The sequence below is a fragment of the Octopus bimaculoides genome, chromosome 16 (assembly GCF_046866305.1).
Source record: "Octopus bimaculoides isolate indiv1 chromosome 16, ASM4686630v1, whole genome shotgun sequence".
In the NCBI taxonomy this organism is placed as follows: Eukaryota; Metazoa; Mollusca; class Cephalopoda; order Octopoda; family Octopodidae; genus Octopus; species Octopus bimaculoides.
Window position 1 is genome coordinate 48,252,568 of NC_142943.1, and position 21,694 is coordinate 48,274,261.

The window sequence follows — 21,694 nt, forward strand, 5'->3', positions numbered from 1 at the left end:
GGTATATATATATATATATATATATATATATATACACACACACATACATCATATACACCACCTTTGTTTGAAACTAGATCCTGGTCATAATTTGCTCCACTTCTGAAAATTAATTGCATTCTAAAAGTATTTAGAGCTGGCTCTTTGTTTTATTTTTTTTTTCCTGTATACATGTAATTTATTTACAACTAGACTTTAAAATAAGTGCTGGGGGTAAATTTGTTCAACTAAAATCCTTTGATGCTGTGCTCCAGCATGGCTGCAGTGAAATGGCTGAAATGCATGAGGCCAAAAAGGTTAAAGGTAAAAGATAGCATGCTCCGAGAGGAAAAAACAATCAAAAAGAATAACGACATCATGTCATCGATACATATTAATATCTAGGACTCCACTCCACTTCACTCCACAAACACACATACAAACACTTCCACACTTCTTTGTGAAACAAGTGCGAGAACCGGATTACAGGTCAAATTATTTGAAAGACCAAGGTCAAAACATGACAGACACACAAATTTATGTCTTAATTGTATTATTTCCTTTTGTTTTTGTTTTTTGTATTTGTTACATTATTTTGTCTTTTGTGAAATTTTCAACAGAAAACTTGTGATTGTGAGAAGCTTAAGAGTTATTGGTAATGTCATAAGAAAATGTATATTATGAGAAGTAGTCAGGCAGTGTGGTAAGAAGCTTGCTTCACAACCACATGGTTCTGGGTTCAGTCCCACTGCATGGCGTCTTGGGCAAGTGTTTTCTATTACAGTCTCAGCCTGACCAAAGCCTTGTAAGCGGATTTGGTAGAGGGAAACTGAAAGAAGCCCGATATATATATATTGTAGAGTAGGTGTGCAGTGCCAGAACTGGCCAGTTTGAACATAAAACAGACAAAACATTTGGGGCTGGATATGGCCAGTTTAAATGCTAAAGGATTAGATACTAAAAGGGGTGCCAAAGATAAGTAACGGAGAATATTAGGGTTAGTAATGAATTAAATTTGAATCTTTTATCCTTTGCTTGTTTCTTTTTTATAATTCCTATTTCTTATTCTATCAGTCTCTTTTGCCAAACCACTAGGTTATGGGGATATAAGCACACCAACACCAGTTGTCAAGTGCTGGTGAGTGACAAATGTAAAGACACACATGCACACACACATATACATACATATGTGTATATATATATATATATATATATATATATATATATATATATATATATATATTATCATCATCATCATCATCATCGTTTAACGTCCGCTTTCCATGCTAGCATGGGTTGGACGATTTGACTGAGGACTGGTGCAACCGGATGGCTACACCAGCCGTAGAAACTCTGCCAAATTAGATTGGAGCCTGATGTAGCCATCCGGTTGCACCAGTCCTCAGTCAAATCGTCCAACCCATGCTAGCATGGAAAGCAGACGTTAAACGATGATGATGATGATGATGATGATGATATATATATATACACACATATGTATGTATATGTGTGTGCATGTGTGTCTTTACATTTGTCACTCACCAGCACTTGACAACTGGTGTTGGTGTGCTTATATCCCCATAACCTAGTGGTTTGGCAAAAGAGACTGATAGAATAAGAAATAGGAATTATAAAAAAGAAACAAGCAAAGGATAAAAGATTCAAATTTAATTCATTACTAACCCTAATATTCTCCGTTACTTATCTTTGGCCCCCCTTTTAGTATCTAATCCTTTAGCATTTAAACTGGCCATATCCAGCCCCAAATGTTTTGTCTGTTTTATGTTCAAACTGGCCAGTTCTGGCACTGCACACCTACTCTACAATGTCACTCTAAAAATATACAACCATATCATATAAATATATAGGTGCAGGAGTAGCTGTGTGGTAAGAAGTTTGCTTCCAAACCTCATGGTTCTGGGTTCAGTCCTACTGTGTAGCACCTTGGGCAAGTGTCTTCTATTATAGCCTTGTGAGTGGATTTGGTAGATGGAAATTGAAAGAAGCCTGCCATTGTGTGTGTGTGTGTGTGTGTGTGTGTGTGTTTATGTGTCTTTGTTTCTCCCCACCGTCACCACCACTTGACAACTGGTGTTGGTCTGGTTACATCCCATAACTTAGCAGTTCGGCAAAAGGGCCTGACGGAATAAGTACAAAGTTTAAAAACAAAATAACTACTGGGGTTGATTAGCTTTACTAAAATTCTTGAAGGTGGTGCCCCAGTATGGCCACACTGTCTAATGACTGAAACAAGTAAAAGATAAACATTATAAAATTTGAGAACAGAGGAAAATTTATTGTAATTCCCATATGCTGTCAGAAATTAGCTTTAGAGTAAAATCCAGTAGTAACAAAAATTCTTAAGAGGAAGCAACTGCAGATATTACAAGACATACAAGGAACAACGAATCTGTATAAACTAATTAGATGTATTCATAAACATGAATAAAAAAACATTAAAAAATTATCTCAAAAATATTCTCATACAAAAAGTCACAAAAGTATTTTTTTCCTTTGTAAGGTGTGGTTATGCGTGCATATAATATAATATATGTGTGTGTGTGTGTATTTTTGTATGTATATATGTGTGTGTATATATATATATATATATATATATATATACACACACACACACACACACACATGGAGTAATATGGAGTGTGAGAAAAATCTTTAGTCACTTGATTCACACCAGAAAATTTAATTTATTAGTTGATATGATAATTATAATATTTCACATGAATATTTCTGTAGAAATACTTGGGTCTATTTAATCTAAAATTACATAGTTGTATTTTGACAATCCAGTGCCACCATTGCAAGCATTGTTGCTGTGACAATTATTGTTCTTAAGACCTAATTCCTTACAGTTGATAACCAGTTGATAATTATACAGCAGAATTAATAAATGTATAACTGTAGTTCATCACAGAGACATCACCAAAGAAAGGTACTTGATGGTACTGGATGGTATTGCCTGCACCTTGCTTTTCAATGGTGCATCCTCAAAAATGCCCAAATATGTTACGTGGAAGATTTATCTTACATCTCATTTCAAAGTGATCTGAACGAAATTGGAACACACACACACACACTCTCACTCTCTCTCAGGATTGGTTGATGAAATAAATGTCTGTAGAGCTCATGTCAACACACAAATATGTTTGTCAGTAAGTTGTAGTCATGTATGAATGCTTATTGGTGTGTGTGTGTGTGTGTGTGTGTGTGTGTGTGTGTAGTGTGCATATATATATATAAAATACACATTAAGTACAGGACATCACCAAAGAGTGAAAAATACGTAAATACACGAGAGAACAGTCGACGACAAAATACCAAAAGAAGATAACTTGCTCATCAGTTGTTGACTCTTTATTGCTACCCATTTCATGGTTTTAATGACAAGATAGGAAACCTTCATAAAACAGCAGCATCCAGAAATTTAAAAGATATAAAATTTGTGGCGAGTTAGAGCTTTGAACAAACGAAAGACAGAATGGACATACAGAGTAAACAATTAACGAAGACAAACATTAAGGGCTATTAGGCCAAGATGAATGGTAATGGGTAACACCTGGGAGGAATTTTGAAAGGATATAGAATAAACAGAATAAAAGAAAATAGTAGAAAAGAAAAAAAGGTGTTGAGAGGCAACGGAAGAGGGGAATGACATCCAGCTAGATGAATGTCGCATCCAAAAAAGACAGAGTGAAAAATACATAAACACATGAAAGAAAAGTACAGGAAAAAATACCAAAAGAAGATAACTCACTCATCAGTTTTGGACTGTTTATTGCTACCCATTTCATGCTTTTAACGACAAGATAGGAAGACTTCATAAGACAGCAGCATCCAGAAATGTTTATATATATATACACACACACACACATACATGCATATATATATATATATATATATATATATATATATATATATATATATATATATAAGCACACACACACAGAACCATGAATTCAGCATGAAGGAAACATTGGCCAGACTGTGTACCAGAACAAAACTTTGAGGGATTTTGAGACAGCTACAAGTACAGCTGCTTTCGAGGAAATTGCTATTGCTGATGATATTGTCTCTATGGGGAAAAACTATGGGCTTGGATGTTGACAGCGAGGATACTGAAGAGCTGGTGGAAGGCTACCGTACTGAGCTTACCACCAAAGAGCTCGTACATTTTCAAAATGAACAGCAAAAGACTTTGGCTGAAGAAACGTCTTCTGAGGAGAAGAAAGGAAAGGAGGACTTTCAGAACAAATTATGATCGAGAACGGAGGTTGCTTTGTATATAGGAGTGGCTATAGGCACAGGAATGGCAGTGTGGTAAGTACACTTGCTTACCAACCACATGGTTCCGGGTTCAGTCCCACTGTATAGCACCTTTGGCAAGTGTCTTCTACTATAGCCTTGGCCCAGCCAAAGCCTTGTGAGTGGATTTGGTAGACAGAAACTGAAAGGAACCTGTTCTCTCTCTCTCTCTCTCATATATATATATATATATATATATATATATAATGTATGTATGTATGTCTACATATATATGTTTGTGTGTCTGTGTTTGTCCCCCCACCATCACTTGACAACTGCTGTTGGTGTGTTTACCTCCCTGTAACTTAGCGGTTTGGCAAAAGAGACCAATAGAATAAGTACTAGGCTTACAAACAATAAGTCCTGGGGTTGATTTGTTTGACTTAAGGTGGTGTTCCAGCATGGCCGCAGTCAAATGACTGAAACAACTGGAAGAGTATATTTTCTGTTTATTTAAATTTAAATTTGATTCTTGATAAATTTTTGCTCATTCAGTATTACTTGTACTGTATGAGCACAGTGTGCTTGCATTTCCAGGCCCAAGGATAGCACAGTTAAATGATACCAGTTGTAAGAATGGATATTCTTACCCTTACAAGGTTATTCCAACTGCTAACTATGCTTACCTTATATATATGGCCGTTGATCATTACCTTTCGTGGCCATTGATCGTTACCAACGTCACCTCCCTGGCACGTGGAAAGACATTCGAGTGAAATCGTTGCCAGTGCCAATGGACTGGCTCCTGTGCAGGTGACACGTAAAATACACCATTTTGATCATGGCCGTTGCCAGTAAGACGTTCGAGCGAGATCGTTGCCAGTGCCGATGGACTGGCTCCTGTGCAAGTGGCATGTAAAATACACCATTTCGAGTGTGGCCATCGGCAGTACTGCCTGACTGGCTCTCGTGCCAGTGGCACGTAAAAACACCCACTACACTCTCAGAGTGGTTGGCGTTAGGAAGGGCATCCAGCTGTAGAAACTGCCAAATCAGATTGGAGCCTGGTGTCACCTCCTGGTCCACCGGCCCTCAGTCAAATCGTCCAACCCATGCTAGCATGGAAAGCGGACGTTAAACGACGATGATGATGAAATATATATATATATATATATATATATAAAATGGGCATTTTTCAGTGTCTGGCTACCAGATCCACTCACAAGACTTTGGTCAGCCTGAGGCCATGGTAGAAGACATTTGCCCAAGGTGCCATGCAGCGAGACTGAACATGGAACCATGTGGCTGGGGAACAAAGTTCTTACCACACATAAACCTGTCAAACATAACAATATATATATACAACATCATCAATTTCACTAACTCCTTTGTCACCAATGTTTTACTGGTTCTCCCATGAGAAAAAGAACTGACGGCAAAACTAAATCCACATCAAATGTTAAGTTCTTTTTCTTTTATTTTGAAAGGTGTGGCACATTGTAAAGACGTAGGAACATAAAGGTGTGGCACATTGTAAAGACGTAGGAACATAAAGGTGTGGCACATTGTAAAGACGTAGGAACATAAAGGTGTGGCACATTGTAAAGACGTAGGAACATAAAGGTGTGTTCAATAAATGAGATAAATATTTGGACATAGCTCTGTATAGAATTTTGGAATGAAAGCATATTGTATGGGTTAACAATGACAACAATGAAAAAAGCTGTTATAAACATTTACCTAAGTAAATAGCAAGTTCCATTCTTAATCTTTTAAAATTATACTGGTAACCAAAATATGATTAAATATATATATATATAGAATGGTTAGCACGTAAAAGCACCCACTACACTCTCGGAGTGGTTGGCGTTAGGAAGGGCATCCAGCTGTAGAAACTCTGCCAAATCAGATTGGAGCCTGGTGTAGCCATCTGGTTTCACCAGTCTTCAGTCAAATCGTTCAACCCATGCTAGCATGGAAAGCGGACGTTAAACGATGATGATGATATATATATTATATATGTATGTTGATGCAAACAAGAAAAATAGACTTCAAACTATGAGTATATGTATATTTTTATAAATATTTAACTGAATTAACAGAGTTACTAAAAGGTTCGAGGAATTCCAACCACGTTTCGTGGTTCGTTACCTCAACAGCTCCTTTATAGGATCCAGTGGCTAAGGACATCATTAGGAGGAATCATGTCCCGGTTTCGGCCCCTACTCCTCTATCGTTTTCAACGTCGTGCTCACCCCCCCCCCACCTTTCGGAGGTATTTTCAGCGCTGGTGTCCAGTGCGTTTTTTGCCTTTTTCTTTGGTTTCTTCGATGCAGCGTTAACGAATGTCAGTGGAGGGTGACCACCCTGCCAAATTTCTCTTTAAATACTTGCTGGTAGGCTCCGGCTAACTGTCACGTGACATGTTCATATTAAACTTTAAACTCCCCATCATCACTATATATGCAAGAAACTGTTCTTAAGACTGCCACATTCAGTTGGCTTATAAACATTACTATGTTCTTATATTCAAGTGTTAAATAACGGAGAAGTCAGTTTACTCAATTTTCTAAGTTACAGCATCCACAAAATTGAGTAAACTTAAACAAAAGGGTATTTTGGTGATGGGAAACCAAAACGTTTGCTTCCAATAAACAAATTTTAGTGGAATCATTGAGGAAAGTTGGTGTATTTAATGATTTCTTTTTGTAGCTTGTTTTTATTCCTGAGTTGATTCCATTATCGTGCTAATGATATAAATTTAACTTCTAACTGACGTTTTCTTTTCTAGTGATTCTATATACGAACAGGTCATGAAACTGTTTTTCTAAATTAGTAACAGGAATTGGTATTCCTTAAGCCCTATTTTTAAATAAAAGATCTACTTCTTTAAAGTGGCCCAATTTAACACATGGAATAGATTATATCGAGTCCCACCTCGGCGGGATCTGAACTAAGAAAGTTTTTAAAAATCCCGCAAGCTTACATACATCCAAACAATTTTATCTAAACACAAGACCACATTTAATGTATATGGAAAAATTATTTTCAAACAAGCAGCTATGGAGAAGTTTTTTTTGAAAATCATCCCAATGCACAAAAAACCCCACCAGATTCATATATATTCGTAGTTTGTTGTATTCATTATTGGAATTAATTAAACAAGAAAAACTGGTTAAAAACTTGCATCAAAACTTCCCAAACTTCAAGTATTGTTTTAAGAGTATACAGTATCACAACTTTAGAAAACTCAAGTGTGTGTTGAAGATTGTTCTTCTAGTTTCAGTTTAACTTACATTAGGAGTTACGCAAGTCAGCTTTCTTGGACCAATGCTTTTTGTAATTTATTGTATTTGGTGACATAAACGACGTAATTAAAAAGGTCTCAAAAGAAAAAAGAATAAAGAAAAAATTACTTCGTGTTCTATGGGCGAAATTGGGCTTGAATGGGCTAATTTTATCCTTGAAAGCACTCAAAGCATTTTTACCTAAAGGCTGTATCTAATATACTTGTTCATAAAAGACTTATGAAAGGTAATTCGCTTTTCTTCTTTAAAAAGGTACGTTGATAATGAAGACAAATCTAGCCAGCAATTATCTAATTTTTTTATTTCTTGTGGAGTTGAAAGAAATGCAGCTGTCACTCGCTATTCAAGAATGTTCGGTTTAGAAAATTTTAATACCAAAATACTCCTTGAATGGGACCGAAATTCCTAAAGTTTCAAATTATCTCCGACCAGAGAACTATGCTCATGTTGCTTCCAAAAGTTTTTTAATAAAACATTTAATCTGAAAGATTTTTCATTCAGAAACTTTTTGTTGAAAATATTTAAAACTATGTCCACCCTCAAACTGATTATGCCGTAGAAATTATCTGCTGGGATCCTTCTGAAAATATATTGACCATGTGTGGGAGTAAAGTTATCTTGAACTTATCGATTTTTTCGGCAGAGTCTTGGAATAGATTTCGCTACATTATGGGGAAGAAAAATGGCAAGGGATTGAAGTATTTTCCTCGCCTTCTTTATCTATTAGTATTCCTCTATTTCATACAACAGAAATTACGATTCTGCACAATTTTGGTTTTCCATTTTTGCTCCCCCAAATCTGTGACTTTTTCCTTCATCATAAGGTTAATCATAGTTATTGTAAAACTCCACCAACATCTTTTTCTTTGGCCTAAAAAATTCTTTTTTAAAACTTGAGTCTCTTAAATTTAGTGAATAATTCTTTAAACAATTTTTCATAACTGCAAATTCTAATACAAAATATCATTCCAAAGATTTTTGTTGAACGTCTTAATTCCATACTTATTTTTACAAATACAATAGACCTAATATGAACAAAACTATTAGATCATCTGGAAAAGGAAAATGTTTTCAAGTATTTTCGATTCGGATTTAGATAATAGTACAACTCTTAGGAATTTTCTTAAGGTAGGGCTCGATTAGTACAAATATTGGTCATGCCTTTCCTTTTGCTGTTTTTAAATAACATGTTAAAATTATAGTCAATTAAAATCCAATTTAATTTCACTGGTTTCAGGCAGTAAAATAATATTTATTGAAATGGAATTGTTGTTTATTAATTCTTATGTTTATTTTATTTTGTTTGAAATTTCCTATTGTGATTATTTCATCATGCATAATAATTTTCAAAGTAAATAAACTTATCTTCTCACGTATTTGATTAATTAAAAAATTCAGTGAAACACTTGGGTAATGTTTCAATCGTAATATACTTATGAAGGAAAACAAAGGTTATACCAGTAAATGTCGACGAACTGAAAATTAATACAACTTTGATGGAATCAGAATAAAAGACAGACTGATCGTGGAATAACAAAAAGATAATGCATAAATGAAGTCTATGGGTCGAGAATAATACGCTCGGACCTTTCGACAGCTCCTTATATGAGACAATACAGGCTGCTTAATTATTACCATTGTGAGGATTTAGTGTAGATGAATGAAGTCAGATTTTACCGTATCTGACCTTTCAAGTCATCGCTATATTAACAACGTGGCTGAAAGAAAACACCGTACCAAGTTAGATTTAAAGTAACTAAGGTAGTTCCATGTTTAATGCCACAGCAAAGACTTCTTTCTCGTCACTGAGACATTCTATCTCATTGACGAATTACCAATCTTATATCTAGTGGTATAATGCACTCTAAGACTAGCGAATTCTAATGCAACTGTCATCTAAGAGTGCATGTAAATTTTGATACTAATAAGCAATTTTCTTTTTCAAGCACCTAAAGTATTCTGAAATAACATTCACTGTAATATTAAACATAAGATTGAAAGAAGTTGAAAGTGTGTCCTTAAAACTAACAAAAACAACAAACAAAAACAAGGTAATTAGCGCGAAATTTAAGTTGGAGGAAAAAATGAAAATTGAAATTTCAAAGAATTTTTCTAGAAGCAAATCCATAAATAAAGAGAGGAAATAAAGATGATTAGTTCCAGGCTTAAAATAGCTGACCAAAAACTAGGCCCTGAAATATTTTGGGAAACTCCTTACTGTTATTCGGTCTGAATTTAATGTTTCATATTAACATATCTTACAAGTTTCAAACATGTATAGGCGCAGATAAGTTGACAACATGTGAAGTAAATAAATGAATACTTACTTTCGTCCAAACCGATCGACAGCTTGGATAAAGAAATACCGCACTGGTAATGTGGCATTTGCTCTTAAACCAATTCCCCAGACTAACGTCTTGTTTCTGTCTACATTTGTTTTCGAAACGGCATCGACACATAACCAGTATGAATTAAAAATAGCGAGGAAACAAGACAGAAAAATCTTGAAATAAAATATTTTCCCGATCATTACTTTGGTTTGTTGTCTCTTATGCTCTACAAGTAGATGTTGTCAGAGAGAGGGGCATCGCCGAGAATGAACGGTACTTTGTTTTCTTAACTGTCACATAGCTGCTTTATAAGTTAGAGCAAGTGGTTTGTTTATTTTTACTTTTATTTTTTTTTTGTGGTGGGTGTGGAGAAAAGTATCGACAATTACGTAAACTATCCAAGTCGTGATAAACTTTTATTTTCATGTCCAATCAACATTACGGTGGTTTAAGCTCCACCTTTACAATAAAACTACAACAAACCAACACGGTAGTCCCCCACAAAGTCACACGTGTTAGAAATAGCAGCTCAGTCACCCACAAATCACATCCTACCGGTCTTCGAAAAGAAAGACACATCGATTAATGCTGTCGAAGATAAAAGGAAGACACATTAAATTAATATGGTCCTAGACAAAAGAAACACATTAATTCATATGGTCCAAGATATACTGTCTGAAAATCCTGAAAATAAAAGCTGGGATGGATGGTTGGAACGTCGTTAATCACAGGTCTTCCTAAACAGGATTGACCTGGGGTTAAACAACGGCAGTAACAAAAACAATCCGAAATATAGATCGCAATACGGCACAACTCTACGCTTCATATTTCTATTCATAATGTGCAGTCCGTATTGTGATAAAACAAATGAGGATTATAATAGAAGTAATCTGAGGTATTCAGAGTAATTTGTGTTAAGAATGAATTAATTAATGATTAATTAAGTTATTACTATATAATTTTGAAGGAAACAAAAAGGAAACATTTCTAATTTCACAATGAGAGAGAAAAAAAAACGAGTAGATTTTTATGAAGATATTTTATTGAATATAGGAAATGTCTTTTTTTCTATTAATGCGTCAAGATCTTTTTTAAAAAGTATGTATAAATTTAGCCCCTTTTTAAAAAGATTTCTGTCAAATAACTGAAATAATCTGTAATAGGCTACAACGAAGAGAATAACTGTTTTTCACGTTAAATGTAGTTTTTTTTTTTTTTTTTGCCTATATTATTAATTGGTAAATATATAAATGAAACGATGCTTGAAAACAATCTGTAATGAAGATGAACAGAAAGGAAGATGTATAATTGGTGAACTGAAATGATAAAAAGTAGCAGAGGAAGGATTTCTGTAAAATGACTGTAATTGATGTATAACAAGACTAATTGTTTTCCACAATAAATGGTTGTTGTTTTTTTTTGTTTTTTTTATTTTTACTTATCAATGTCGTTAATTGATAAATATAAATAAAACGATGCTTGAAAACAATCAGTAATGAATAGAGAGGAAGCACTATAACTAATACAATTAAAAAAAAAAATGGGGAGGGGGGGGGTAAAGCAATGTAAAGCGAAAGAAGCAACGTCAGATGCGGCGGTCGGTGCGACTCGGATGAAACGTTTTAACGAGGTTGAATGATGAAAGGTTGAACGGAGCGAAAGACGAGACACGCGCAGAGGGGAGAGTAGTAGACTAGTGGAAGAGCTGACATGCGCAATGTTGGCTTCACTCTCGTGGGTTATCGTTTCCCGACGCCATTATCGCCGATTCCCTTTTCCTCGAGACGCAAGACGTGATTTGGCTGAAACATTTGACTCTCGTAGCGCCAAACTGTGCAGACGTCCTATTTTAGTGTAAGTTCTGTTTTGAATTGTTACTTGAAGGATTTTGGTCGCCCAGGCACCTTTCTTAGTATCACTTTCCAAAGCCATTTGTCCTCCAAGTGCGGCATGAGGATTCAATAATCTGCTCGATGCACCAATTTCAATACAATTTTCATATATTGACAAAAACAAAAATGATCCATCAACTTAATCCCTTAACTACTTCGAATTGCAGGGTCAGCTTAGTTCTGATGCCTCCATATAATATAACATTATTGCAGGCACGCTGAGAATAAGAGCGAATAATAACGTTTAATGATGTCGGTTATGAAATACGAGGAAGCTTTCCGTTGAAGCTACCACCAACCTGAGTGCCATCTTTCTACGTAGTGCTGCTCCCTCATTTTGTGACCACTTTCTTATTTCTTTACTTCATCACCACCAAACCAACACGCATGTTTTCGGTTTTAATTTGTCATCGTCTGCTACACATATCTGTCTCCTTCATCACAGGAATCTCTCACAAGTTATTTCTATAGATTTGTGTATTTATTAATACATATAAAATATGGTCTCTATTCCGATTTCCTGATAACATCTCACTACCCTCTTGGTTACTTTTCCGGAAATAACTTTACTTGCCATGGCATGCGTAACTTTTATTTACTTCACATATTTTTTTGAAACAGAATAAACTATATTTTTCAACGTTTCATAATTCTTATTCAATCAACTCCCCACTAAAAAGAGTGAGAGAGAGAGAGAGCTTTTATCTCCATTGATAAACAGAGTTTATTAATGTTGATCGGGCAATAATCTACTCCCTTGTTTTGTGCTCATTTTAGATGTCGAGAGAATGTTTTTTTTTTTTACAAAGGTCATTAAAAATATTACAAAATAACTAAATTCCAAACTAATTAGAACCTGTGACCATAAAATAGTTCTTTCTGAAATAAGAATGGTGTAAAATGCCCGCATAACTGTAAAGAGCCAGTTTCCTTCCGGTTAAGAAGTTTCTCTAAAACAATGGAATGTTGTCTTTGGTTTATCATCACGTTTGTTTATCCAAAAGTTACATTTCATATTGCATGGGCATATCACAGTTTATTTGGTAAATCAGCTTTTTAAATCCACATTTTATTTTTGTAGCTTCTTAGTTAAATAGTTAATAACTACCAAAGCAACAACAGCAAAAAAAAAAAACATTGATTTTTCAAGAACATTCTAATTCAATCGGTGTTTCATCTCTTAGTTTATAGTTTATCTGACCTTACTAGGCGAGTGTTCAATTTATTTGGCAATATAACAAATATTTTATATATTGTACTTTAGCTAGCCTCGCATTTTCATGCATTTTAGTGCTTTGGTGAGATTGACATAACCAAATAGCTGAGAACCTTATCAGCTGTTGCTCACCATCAAATGATGAGGATGTTATTAAAACTCTGTGTAAAAATATATCTGAAATGCATATCTTTGGTGAATCATTTTTTTTAAAACCAAATTTTGTAATAAAATTTACTGACAAGATAAATTAGATATCAGGGATTCTCATTAATTAAGGTCATTCATTACTATAAGGATGGATATGTTAGTCTTTTCTCAGTGAGCAAAAAGATAAGACTAAAAAATGTATAACTTTAATAGTAGGAACAATGCAGAAACTGAGGGGTCATAGGGAGCAAGAAACATTTAGAAGAATTAAAGATTTCTCAGATACATTTTCTCAAATGAAAGTATATGAAAAAAGGATCATGTAAGGTCACAATAGATGTAAATGAAGGGGAGTCTTTGGATACTTTGGTAGCGATACATATATCTTCGGATCTAAAGTTAGATCATAATATGGACATTGGTTATTAAATATAGTGTAGCAAACAAGTTACTAAACATACAGTTGTACCTAGGGGCGGACTGAGAGTATTAAGGGCCTTCAAGCATAACTGTTTACCAGGCCCCTTTGAATGTGTGTTTTAGTAGAGTTAACATGTAGAGTGCGGGCCCCTCAGAGCTCTCGGCCCTCGGGCAGTGCCCAATTGAGCGCTGGCTCAGTCCACCCCTGGTTGTACCAGTGTAGTGGTAGTGAACATTGATTATTAAATGTACAGTAGTATTAGTATAGTGGTAGCGAATATTGCTTACTAAATATACAGTAAACCAAGGTAGTGCCTGTGGAATTAGTTACCAAATAGATTGTAGTACCAGTGCAGTTGTGGATATTGCTAACTAAGCGTATGGTGGTACACACTATTGGTAGTAGACATTGGTCATTGAATATATTATGGTACTAACATAGTGGTAGTGTATATGGTTACTAAATATATAGTGGTACCAGTGGGTGGACATTGGTTATTCAATATACAGCAGCAGCGAGCTGGCAGAAATGTTAGCACTCCGGGGCGAAATGCTTAGCAGTATTTCATCTGTCTTTACGTTCTGAGTTCGACTTTGCCTTTCATCCTTTTAGGGGTCGATAAATTAAGTACCAGTTGCATACTGGAGTCGATCTAATCGACTGCCCCCACCAACCCCAAAAAATTTCGGGCCTTGTGCCTAGAGTAGAAAAGAATATACAGCAATATCTGTATGATAATGGTGGATATCGGTTACATGAAAAGTAGTTGAAAATGGTGGAAAGTTAAAGAATATAAGGAAGAACAGTAAGTAAAACAATTTAGTCTGTGAGTGAATTTGGTAGACAGAAACCTGTATCAAGGTACTTGGTGACCTTGTCAGTGATAGTGCTATGTGAAAAGCATTGGTGCTGGTGCTACATAAAAAGTATTCAGTACACTCTGTGAAGTGGTTGGTGTCAGGAAGGGTGTCTGGCTGTAGAAATCATATCAAAACACACAACGGAGCCTCATGTAGCTCAACCTTGCCAGCTCCTGTCAAACTACAACCCATGCTAGCATGGAAAACAGGCATTAAATGATGATTATGTGTGTGTCTGTGTGTCTGTGTTTGTCCACTCCTACCACTTGACAACTGGGGTTGGTTTGTTTACATCCCCATAACTTAGTGTTTCAGCAAAAAGCAACTGGTAAGATAAGTACAAGACATTAAAAAAATAAGCATTAGGGTTGATTTGTTTGATTAAATCCATCAAGGTGGTGCTCCAGCATGACAGCAGTCAAATGACTGAAACAAGTCAAAAATAAAAGGGTGTTTTATTCACAACTCAGAAAACAAGCTTTCTACACATCTTCATCATCATCATCATTTAACATCTGCTTTCCATGCTGGCATGGGTTAGATGGTTTGACTGGAACTGGTAAGCCAGAGAGCTGCACCAAATTCCAGTCTGATTTGGCTCAGTTTCTACAGCTGGCATGATTGTCTTCATCAAAGTTCAAACATCTATGACTGTTTAGCTGTAGGTCAGATCTGTAATCACAGGCCCTTCTAGCCATGACTGTCATCTTTTCTTCTGGAACAATGTACTCCTGACAACATTGTCCAATCTCAAATTTTATTTAACAATAGGCTTGAGGGAGATTTGACTTTTATTTCTAGCAGGCCAAGTAACCAAGTAGAGACTTTTTCATTTTTCCCATGATGGTCTTTTTTATAGATTGAACCGCCTGACTGGCCTTCGTAGGATTTTCGAGCGAGATCATTGCCAGTACCCCTGGACTGGCTCTTGTGCGGGTGGCACATAAAAGACACCATTTCGAGCGTGGCCGTTGCCAGTATCGCCTGACTGGCCTTCGTGCGGGTGACATGTAAAAGCACCTACTACACTCTCTGAGTGGTTGGCGTTAGGAAGGGCATCCAGCTGTAGAAACTCTGCCAAATTTAGATTGGAGCCTGGTGTTGCCATCCGGTTTCACCAGTCCTCAGTCAAATCGTCCAACCCATGCTAGCATGGAAAGCGGACGTTAAACGATGATGATGATGATGAACAGATCTACTGTACATCACCACTGTTTGCAACAGAGGCAATATCATATCATTAATATAATTATGAAAGATATCTTCTAATCAGTATAGAACAACTTCTAATCACTCAAATAACCTCTGGGCTTTTCAATCCAATTGTTAAATTAACTAGAAAAGAAAACAGAAATATATATATATTTGTTTTTAAATTTGGCATATTTTTAATTAGTTATCTTATATGATTGTCAAGTTTATAATTAGATTTATATAATTCAGCTAGTTAGGATAAGTCAGGTGGTAGGTACAGCATGATGTTTGAGACTAATACTTTTTCACTGATGATGTGCATGCTTTAGAAGTATTTCTGTGTGATATTGCAATACCTGCAGCCATGCAATCTAAATTACTGCAAACAGAAAGGACAATCCTCTGTATCATTCATGTTCACCTGTGTGTAACTTGCAGGTATGCCCTGACACATCTTTATTACCACCGTCTCTTTTTTGCAACAAGGGTAGTCATGTATATCCTCTACAGAAAGCCATCTGTTCTTGGTATAAAGCTACGTCTGTCAATACTACCCCCACCTCTATAGTTGAGGGGTCTTGCCTTGCAGGTTACTTGGTGACCTTACTATTGCTGGTGCCATGTAAAATGCACCCAGTACACTCTAAAGTGGTTGGTATCAGCAAGGACATCCAGTTGTAAAAACGAGGCCAAAGTAGACATTGGGAGCTAAGTGCTGTCCTCTGGCCTGCTGGCTTCTGTCCAATCCATGCCAGCATAGAAAATGGATGTTAAATGGGAATGATGGTGTGGTTATAGCATTGAGTTTACTTCAGTTATTGTTATTGGTTTTAATTAGCCTTAGTAAGTTCTTTCCCATATGGCAGTGGTATTCTCTTGAAAATTTATAAAAGATGACATAGAATATTGTGAATTTGATAGTGCAGGCTCCTCTGTTTCTCATATTTTCAATATATTTTGTATGAACCAGTGAGGGAGTGTCTATGTGGTTGCTCAAACAGCTAGAGATAGAAGCCAAATCTACCCCAATATCACTCTTACAGTCTTGAAAAGCAGGGACACAATGGATACAAGGGTCCTGACAGGCTGCAGCATCATTGATCATAAGCCTGCTTGATTAGTGCTGACCTGTGGCTAAACATTATTATTCTACAATCAAATTACCAAGGCTGGTCTCTTGCAATGGATTACAAGGTTGGTAAACACTATTACTCTAAGTAAACCCAGTCTGTTAGACATTATAGAAACTACTGACCACAGGTAAGTTCTTGGGCATGAAGCTGGCAGTGTTGTTAATTTAAACGACGACGATATATATGTGCTGTGCATGAGAAGACCCGGCAAGCCAAGTGAGATCGTTGCCAGTGCCCCTGGACTGGCTCTTGTGCGGGTGGTACATAAGATGCACCATTTTGAGCTTGACCGTTGCCAGTGCCGCCTGATTGGCCTTCGTAGGGTTTTCGAGCGAGATCATTGCCAGTGCCCCTGGACTGGCTTTTGTGCGGGTGGCACATAAAAGACACCATTTCGAGCGTGGCTGTTGCCAGTACCGCCTGACTGGCCTTCGTGCGGGTGACACGTAAAAGCACCCACTACACTCTCTGAGTGGTTGGCGTTAGGAAGGGAATCCAGCTGTAGAAACTCTGCCAAATTAGATTGGAGCCTGGTGTTGCCATCCGGTTTCACCAGTCCTCAGTCAAATCGTCCAACCCATGCTAGCATGGAAAGCGGACGTTAAACGATGATGATGATGATGAACAGATCTACTGTACATCACCACTGTTTGCAACAGAGGCAATATCATATCATTAATATAATTATGAAAGATATCTTCTAATCAGTATAGAACAACTTCTAATCACTCAAATAACCTCTGGGCTTTTCAATCCAATTGTTAAATTAACTAGAAAAGAAAACAGAAATATATATATATTTGTTTTTAAATTTGGCATATTTTTAATTAGTTATCTTATATGATTGTCAAGTTTATAATTAGATTTATATAATTCAGCTAGTTAGGATAAGTCAGGTGGTAGGTACAGCATGATGTTTGAGACTAATACTTTTTCACTGATGATGTGCATGCTTTAGAAGTATTTCTGTGTGATATTGCAATACCTGCAGCCATGCAATCTAAATTACTGCAAACAGAAAGGACAATCCTCTGTATCATTCATGTTCACCTGTGTGTAACTTGCAGGTATGCCCTGACACATCTTTATTACCACCGTCTCTTTTTTGCAACAAGGGTAGTCATGTATATCCTCTACAGAAAGCCATCTGTTCTTGGTATAAAGCTACGTCTGTCAATACTACCCCCACCTCTATAGTTGAGGGGTCTTGCCTTGCAGGTTACTTGGTGACCTTACTATTGCTGGTGCCATGTAAAATGCACCCAGTACACTCTAAAGTGGTTGGTATCAGCAAGGACATCCAGTTGTAAAAACGAGGCCAAAGTAGACATTGGGAGCTAAGTGCTGTCCTCTGGCCTGCTGGCTTCTGTCCAATCCATGCCAGCATAGAAAATGGATGTTAAATGGGAATGATGGTGTGGTTATAGCATTGAGTTTACTTCAGTTATTGTTATTGGTTTTAATTAGCCTTAGTAAGTTCTTTCCCATATGGCAGTGGTATTCTCTTGAAAATTTATAAAAGATGACATAGAATATTGTGAATTTGATAGTGCAGGCTCCTCTGTTTCTCATATTTTCAATATATTTTGTATGAACCAGTGAGGGAGTGTCTATGTGGTTGCTCAAACAGCTAGAGATAGAAGCCAAATCTACCCCAATATCACTCTTACAGTCTTGAAAAGCAGGGACACAATGGATACAAGGGTCCTGACAGGCTGCAGCATCATTGATCATAAGCCTGCTTGATTAGTGCTGACCTGTGGCTAAACATTATTATTCTACAATCAAATTACCAAGGCTGGTCTCTTGCAATGGATTACAAGGTTGGTAAACACTATTACTCTAAGTAAACCCAGTCTGTTAGACATTATAGAAACTACTGACCACAGGTAAGTTCTTGGGCATGAAGCTGGCAGTGTTGTTAATTTAAACGACGACGATATATATGTGCTGTGCATGAGAAGACCCGGCAAGCCAAGTGAGATCGTTGCCAGTGCCCCTGGACTGGCTCTTGTGCGGGTGGCACATAAGATGCACCATTTTGAGCTTGACCGTTGCCAGTGCCGCCTGATTGGCCTTCGTAGGGTTTTCGAGCGAGATCATTGCCAGTGCCCCTGGACTGGCTTTTGTGCGGGTGGCACATAAAAGACACCATTTCGAGCGTGGCTGTTGCCAGTACCGCCTGACTGGCCTTCGTGCGGGTGACACGTAAAAGCACCCACTACACTCTCTGAGTGGTTGGCGTTAGGAAGGGAATCCAGCTGTAGAAACTCTGCCAAATTAGATTGGAGCCTGGTGTTGCCATCCGGTTTCACCAGTCCTCAGTCAAATCGTCCAACCCATGCTAGCATGGAAAGCGGACGTTAAACGATGATGATGGCAGAAATAGTAAACTGTTGAACAAAATCATCATCATCACTATTTAATGTTTATTTTCCATGCCGGTATGGATTGGCTGGTTTGACAGGGTCTGATAACTCACAGGGCTACACCAAGCGCCAGTGTCAGATTTAACATGTTTTTTTTTTATGACTGGATGCCCTTAATGACTGTACAGAGTGTACTGGATGCATTTTTTTTGGAATTACCTGCACTAGTGAGACTGCCACATAATTTGCAAAACAGAAGAACAAGGAAAAAATAAAGAGCAGTTCCTGCTTCTACGTATGTGTTTGTGAGCTTTATACCAAGTGTTCAAGGCAAGTATGATAGAAGGACAAATATAAGGATTTGAAATCCACGGGGAATTGAAATTAAAATGTAGAGCTGGCATTGATACAATAAAGTACTACTTAGAAAATGAGATCAGTTTTAATTGACTATATCTTACCCACAAATCTGAGGGCTTGTGGTTTCATTTGAAATCAATATTAGTTAATATATTAAAACTGAAAATGCAGTAAGACTAAGGGAGAGATGGGAAGTATATGATCTACTTAAATCCAGCAAGCAAACTGGTTGACTGGATATTAAAAAATTACCAGAAGTTAGTTTATTTCTTCAACAGAAAACTGAGGAAAGATGAGGATAACAACTAAAACATCATCCTAGATTGATGTTGGGTTGTCACCAGGTAAAACTGATCTTTGGTTACAGATAGAATAATATTAAGAAATGAGATGTTAGTATTACATTACAATTTATGTCAATGGAAAGTGAAATATGGCTATTGATTAGATATCCATTTTGTAATGATGGATTAGCTTTTTGGATAAGATTCTTATACTTAGGATAAAATTCTTGTTTTGAAACAAACCCTTTTATCATCATCATCATCATCATCATTTTAACATTCACTTTTCCATGCTCACGTAGGTCAGGTGTAATTAGTTGAGGCAGATTTTGCCTGGCTAGATGCCCTTCCTGCCACCAAGAAAGGTTATGTTTCTCTGTGACCAGACATGTTTTCAAATGAAGGACACCACTTGCATGACGGTGACACTTGTTTACAACTATTACACAGTGTCAAGACAAAGAGACAGTAACACGCACTCACATACAATGACTGGCTTCTTTCAGTCTCCATCTACCAAATCCACTCAGAAGGCTTTGGTTGGCCCAGAACTATAGTAGAAGACACTTGGTGAAGGTGCTATGTAGTGGCATTGAACCCAGAATCATGTGGTTGGGAAGCAAACTTATCATACAGCCACATTGTTAACTTTTGGTCAGTCCTGACCAAAGATGTTCCAAACACGAGTCCACCATTTTCCTTTTCAAACTGTATCTAGGGTTACACTATCCATTATAAGGTGTTATTTGGAGAAGATTTGGTTGCTATTTCCAGCAAGTCAGGTGACAGCATTAGACTGGTTTCCTAATTGGTTTTACTTGATTTGTTTCCTCCAAGTAAAGGTGTGTGGCCTAGTGGTTAGAGTGTTGCACCCAAATCACAAGATCATGGTTTCAATTCCCAGATTGGGCAGTGTGTTGTTTTCTTAAGCAAAACGCTTCATCACACGTTGCTTTGCAATTACTTCAACATCTGACATGTGGCACACCATGCACCTGTACAGGAACTGTTGATTTGATGGAGGGAGCGAGCTAATGTATAGCACAAACATTTGATCACTATAAACCAGGGGTGGGGAAACGCCCGCCTTCGAGCATAATTGCGCCTGCAGGCCAATATACTAGTATGTACAAAATAAGTAGATTTTTCAATTAAAAAATCTATATAATATTCGTCTGCCTATTTGCGACACAGGTCATGCTTCCACTATGACTTAGAGCGTTTAGATTCAAACAGAAAATCGTTCAGTAATTTCCATTTAAATATATAAAACATATATTGCTAGGTTTGTACCACCCCCTTGAGACCCAACTACACTCTAGCTGAAAGAAATAGAATACCGCATAGGTAATATAAACATCCTAAATTCAGTGGTGGCATTAATGAAGATGTTATGCATTAATTTAATGTCTTAAACTTATCTTTTATTAATGTATATTGAATTATATATAGATATATACAAGATTTACACAGATAGAAGAGTTAGAACCTGTGATCCGCCCGCAAATCTTTTTCTTTTCCCGCTGCACTAAAAAGTTTCCCCACCCCTGCTATAAACAAATCATCTTTGTAGGTTGTTCAGCAAAAGTTGTCTTTCTCAGACTGCCAGAGACCACCAATATTATTATGCCAGAAAAGTGCTTGTGAGTGGATTCGGTAGATGGAAACTGAAAGAAGCCCATGCTGGTTGGTGCCTGTATGTGTCACTTTGTCTTGACATCACATGATAATTGTGAATGTATGTCACTGTCATACAAGCTGTGTTGTTTATTTACAGTATTTTGCCAAAATATGTCTGGTATTGAGGAGATATCACCTTGCTTGGAAACAGGTGAAGGTTGGCAGCAGTAAGGGCCTCTGGCCATAGAAAACCTGCCCCAAACTCTGTCTGACCCATGCAGTCTTTGAAAAGTAGATGTTAAAAGGATGGTGATATAT

At 36.9% G+C, this 21,694-nt stretch overlaps 2 protein-coding genes across 11 annotated transcripts in view; one reads left to right on the top strand and one right to left on the bottom strand.

Annotated features, from left to right (window-relative positions):
- The window catches only part of LOC106869577 (protein O-glucosyltransferase 2), a 43,059-nt gene extending 32,714 nt beyond the window's left edge, over positions 1 to 10,345 (bottom strand). The window contains exon 1 of the mRNA XM_014915374.3: positions 9,875 to 10,345. Within this exon, the coding sequence (XP_014770860.1) occupies positions 9,875 to 10,077 (203 nt within the window). The 5' untranslated portion in view covers positions 10,078 to 10,345. The remainder of the gene's footprint in view (positions 1 to 9,874) is intronic.
- A 1,222-nt stretch (positions 10,346 to 11,567) lies between these two features.
- The window catches only part of LOC106869581 (protein BANP), a 37,419-nt gene continuing 27,292 nt past the window's right edge, over positions 11,568 to 21,694 (top strand). For 3 of the 10 annotated variants that reach the window (XM_089364745.1, XM_089364743.1, XM_089364740.1), the window contains exon 1: positions 11,597 to 11,731. Coding sequence is in view for 5 of the 10 variants with exons in the window: in XM_089364744.1 (XP_089220870.1) it covers positions 18,555 to 18,566 (12 nt within the window). In the remaining 5 variants the exon portion in view is untranslated. Of the gene's footprint in view, positions 11,732 to 18,342; positions 18,567 to 21,694 lie in introns of those variants that run through there. The other 7 variants (XM_089364738.1, XM_089364739.1, XM_089364737.1 and 4 more) reach the window with 4 other exon arrangements.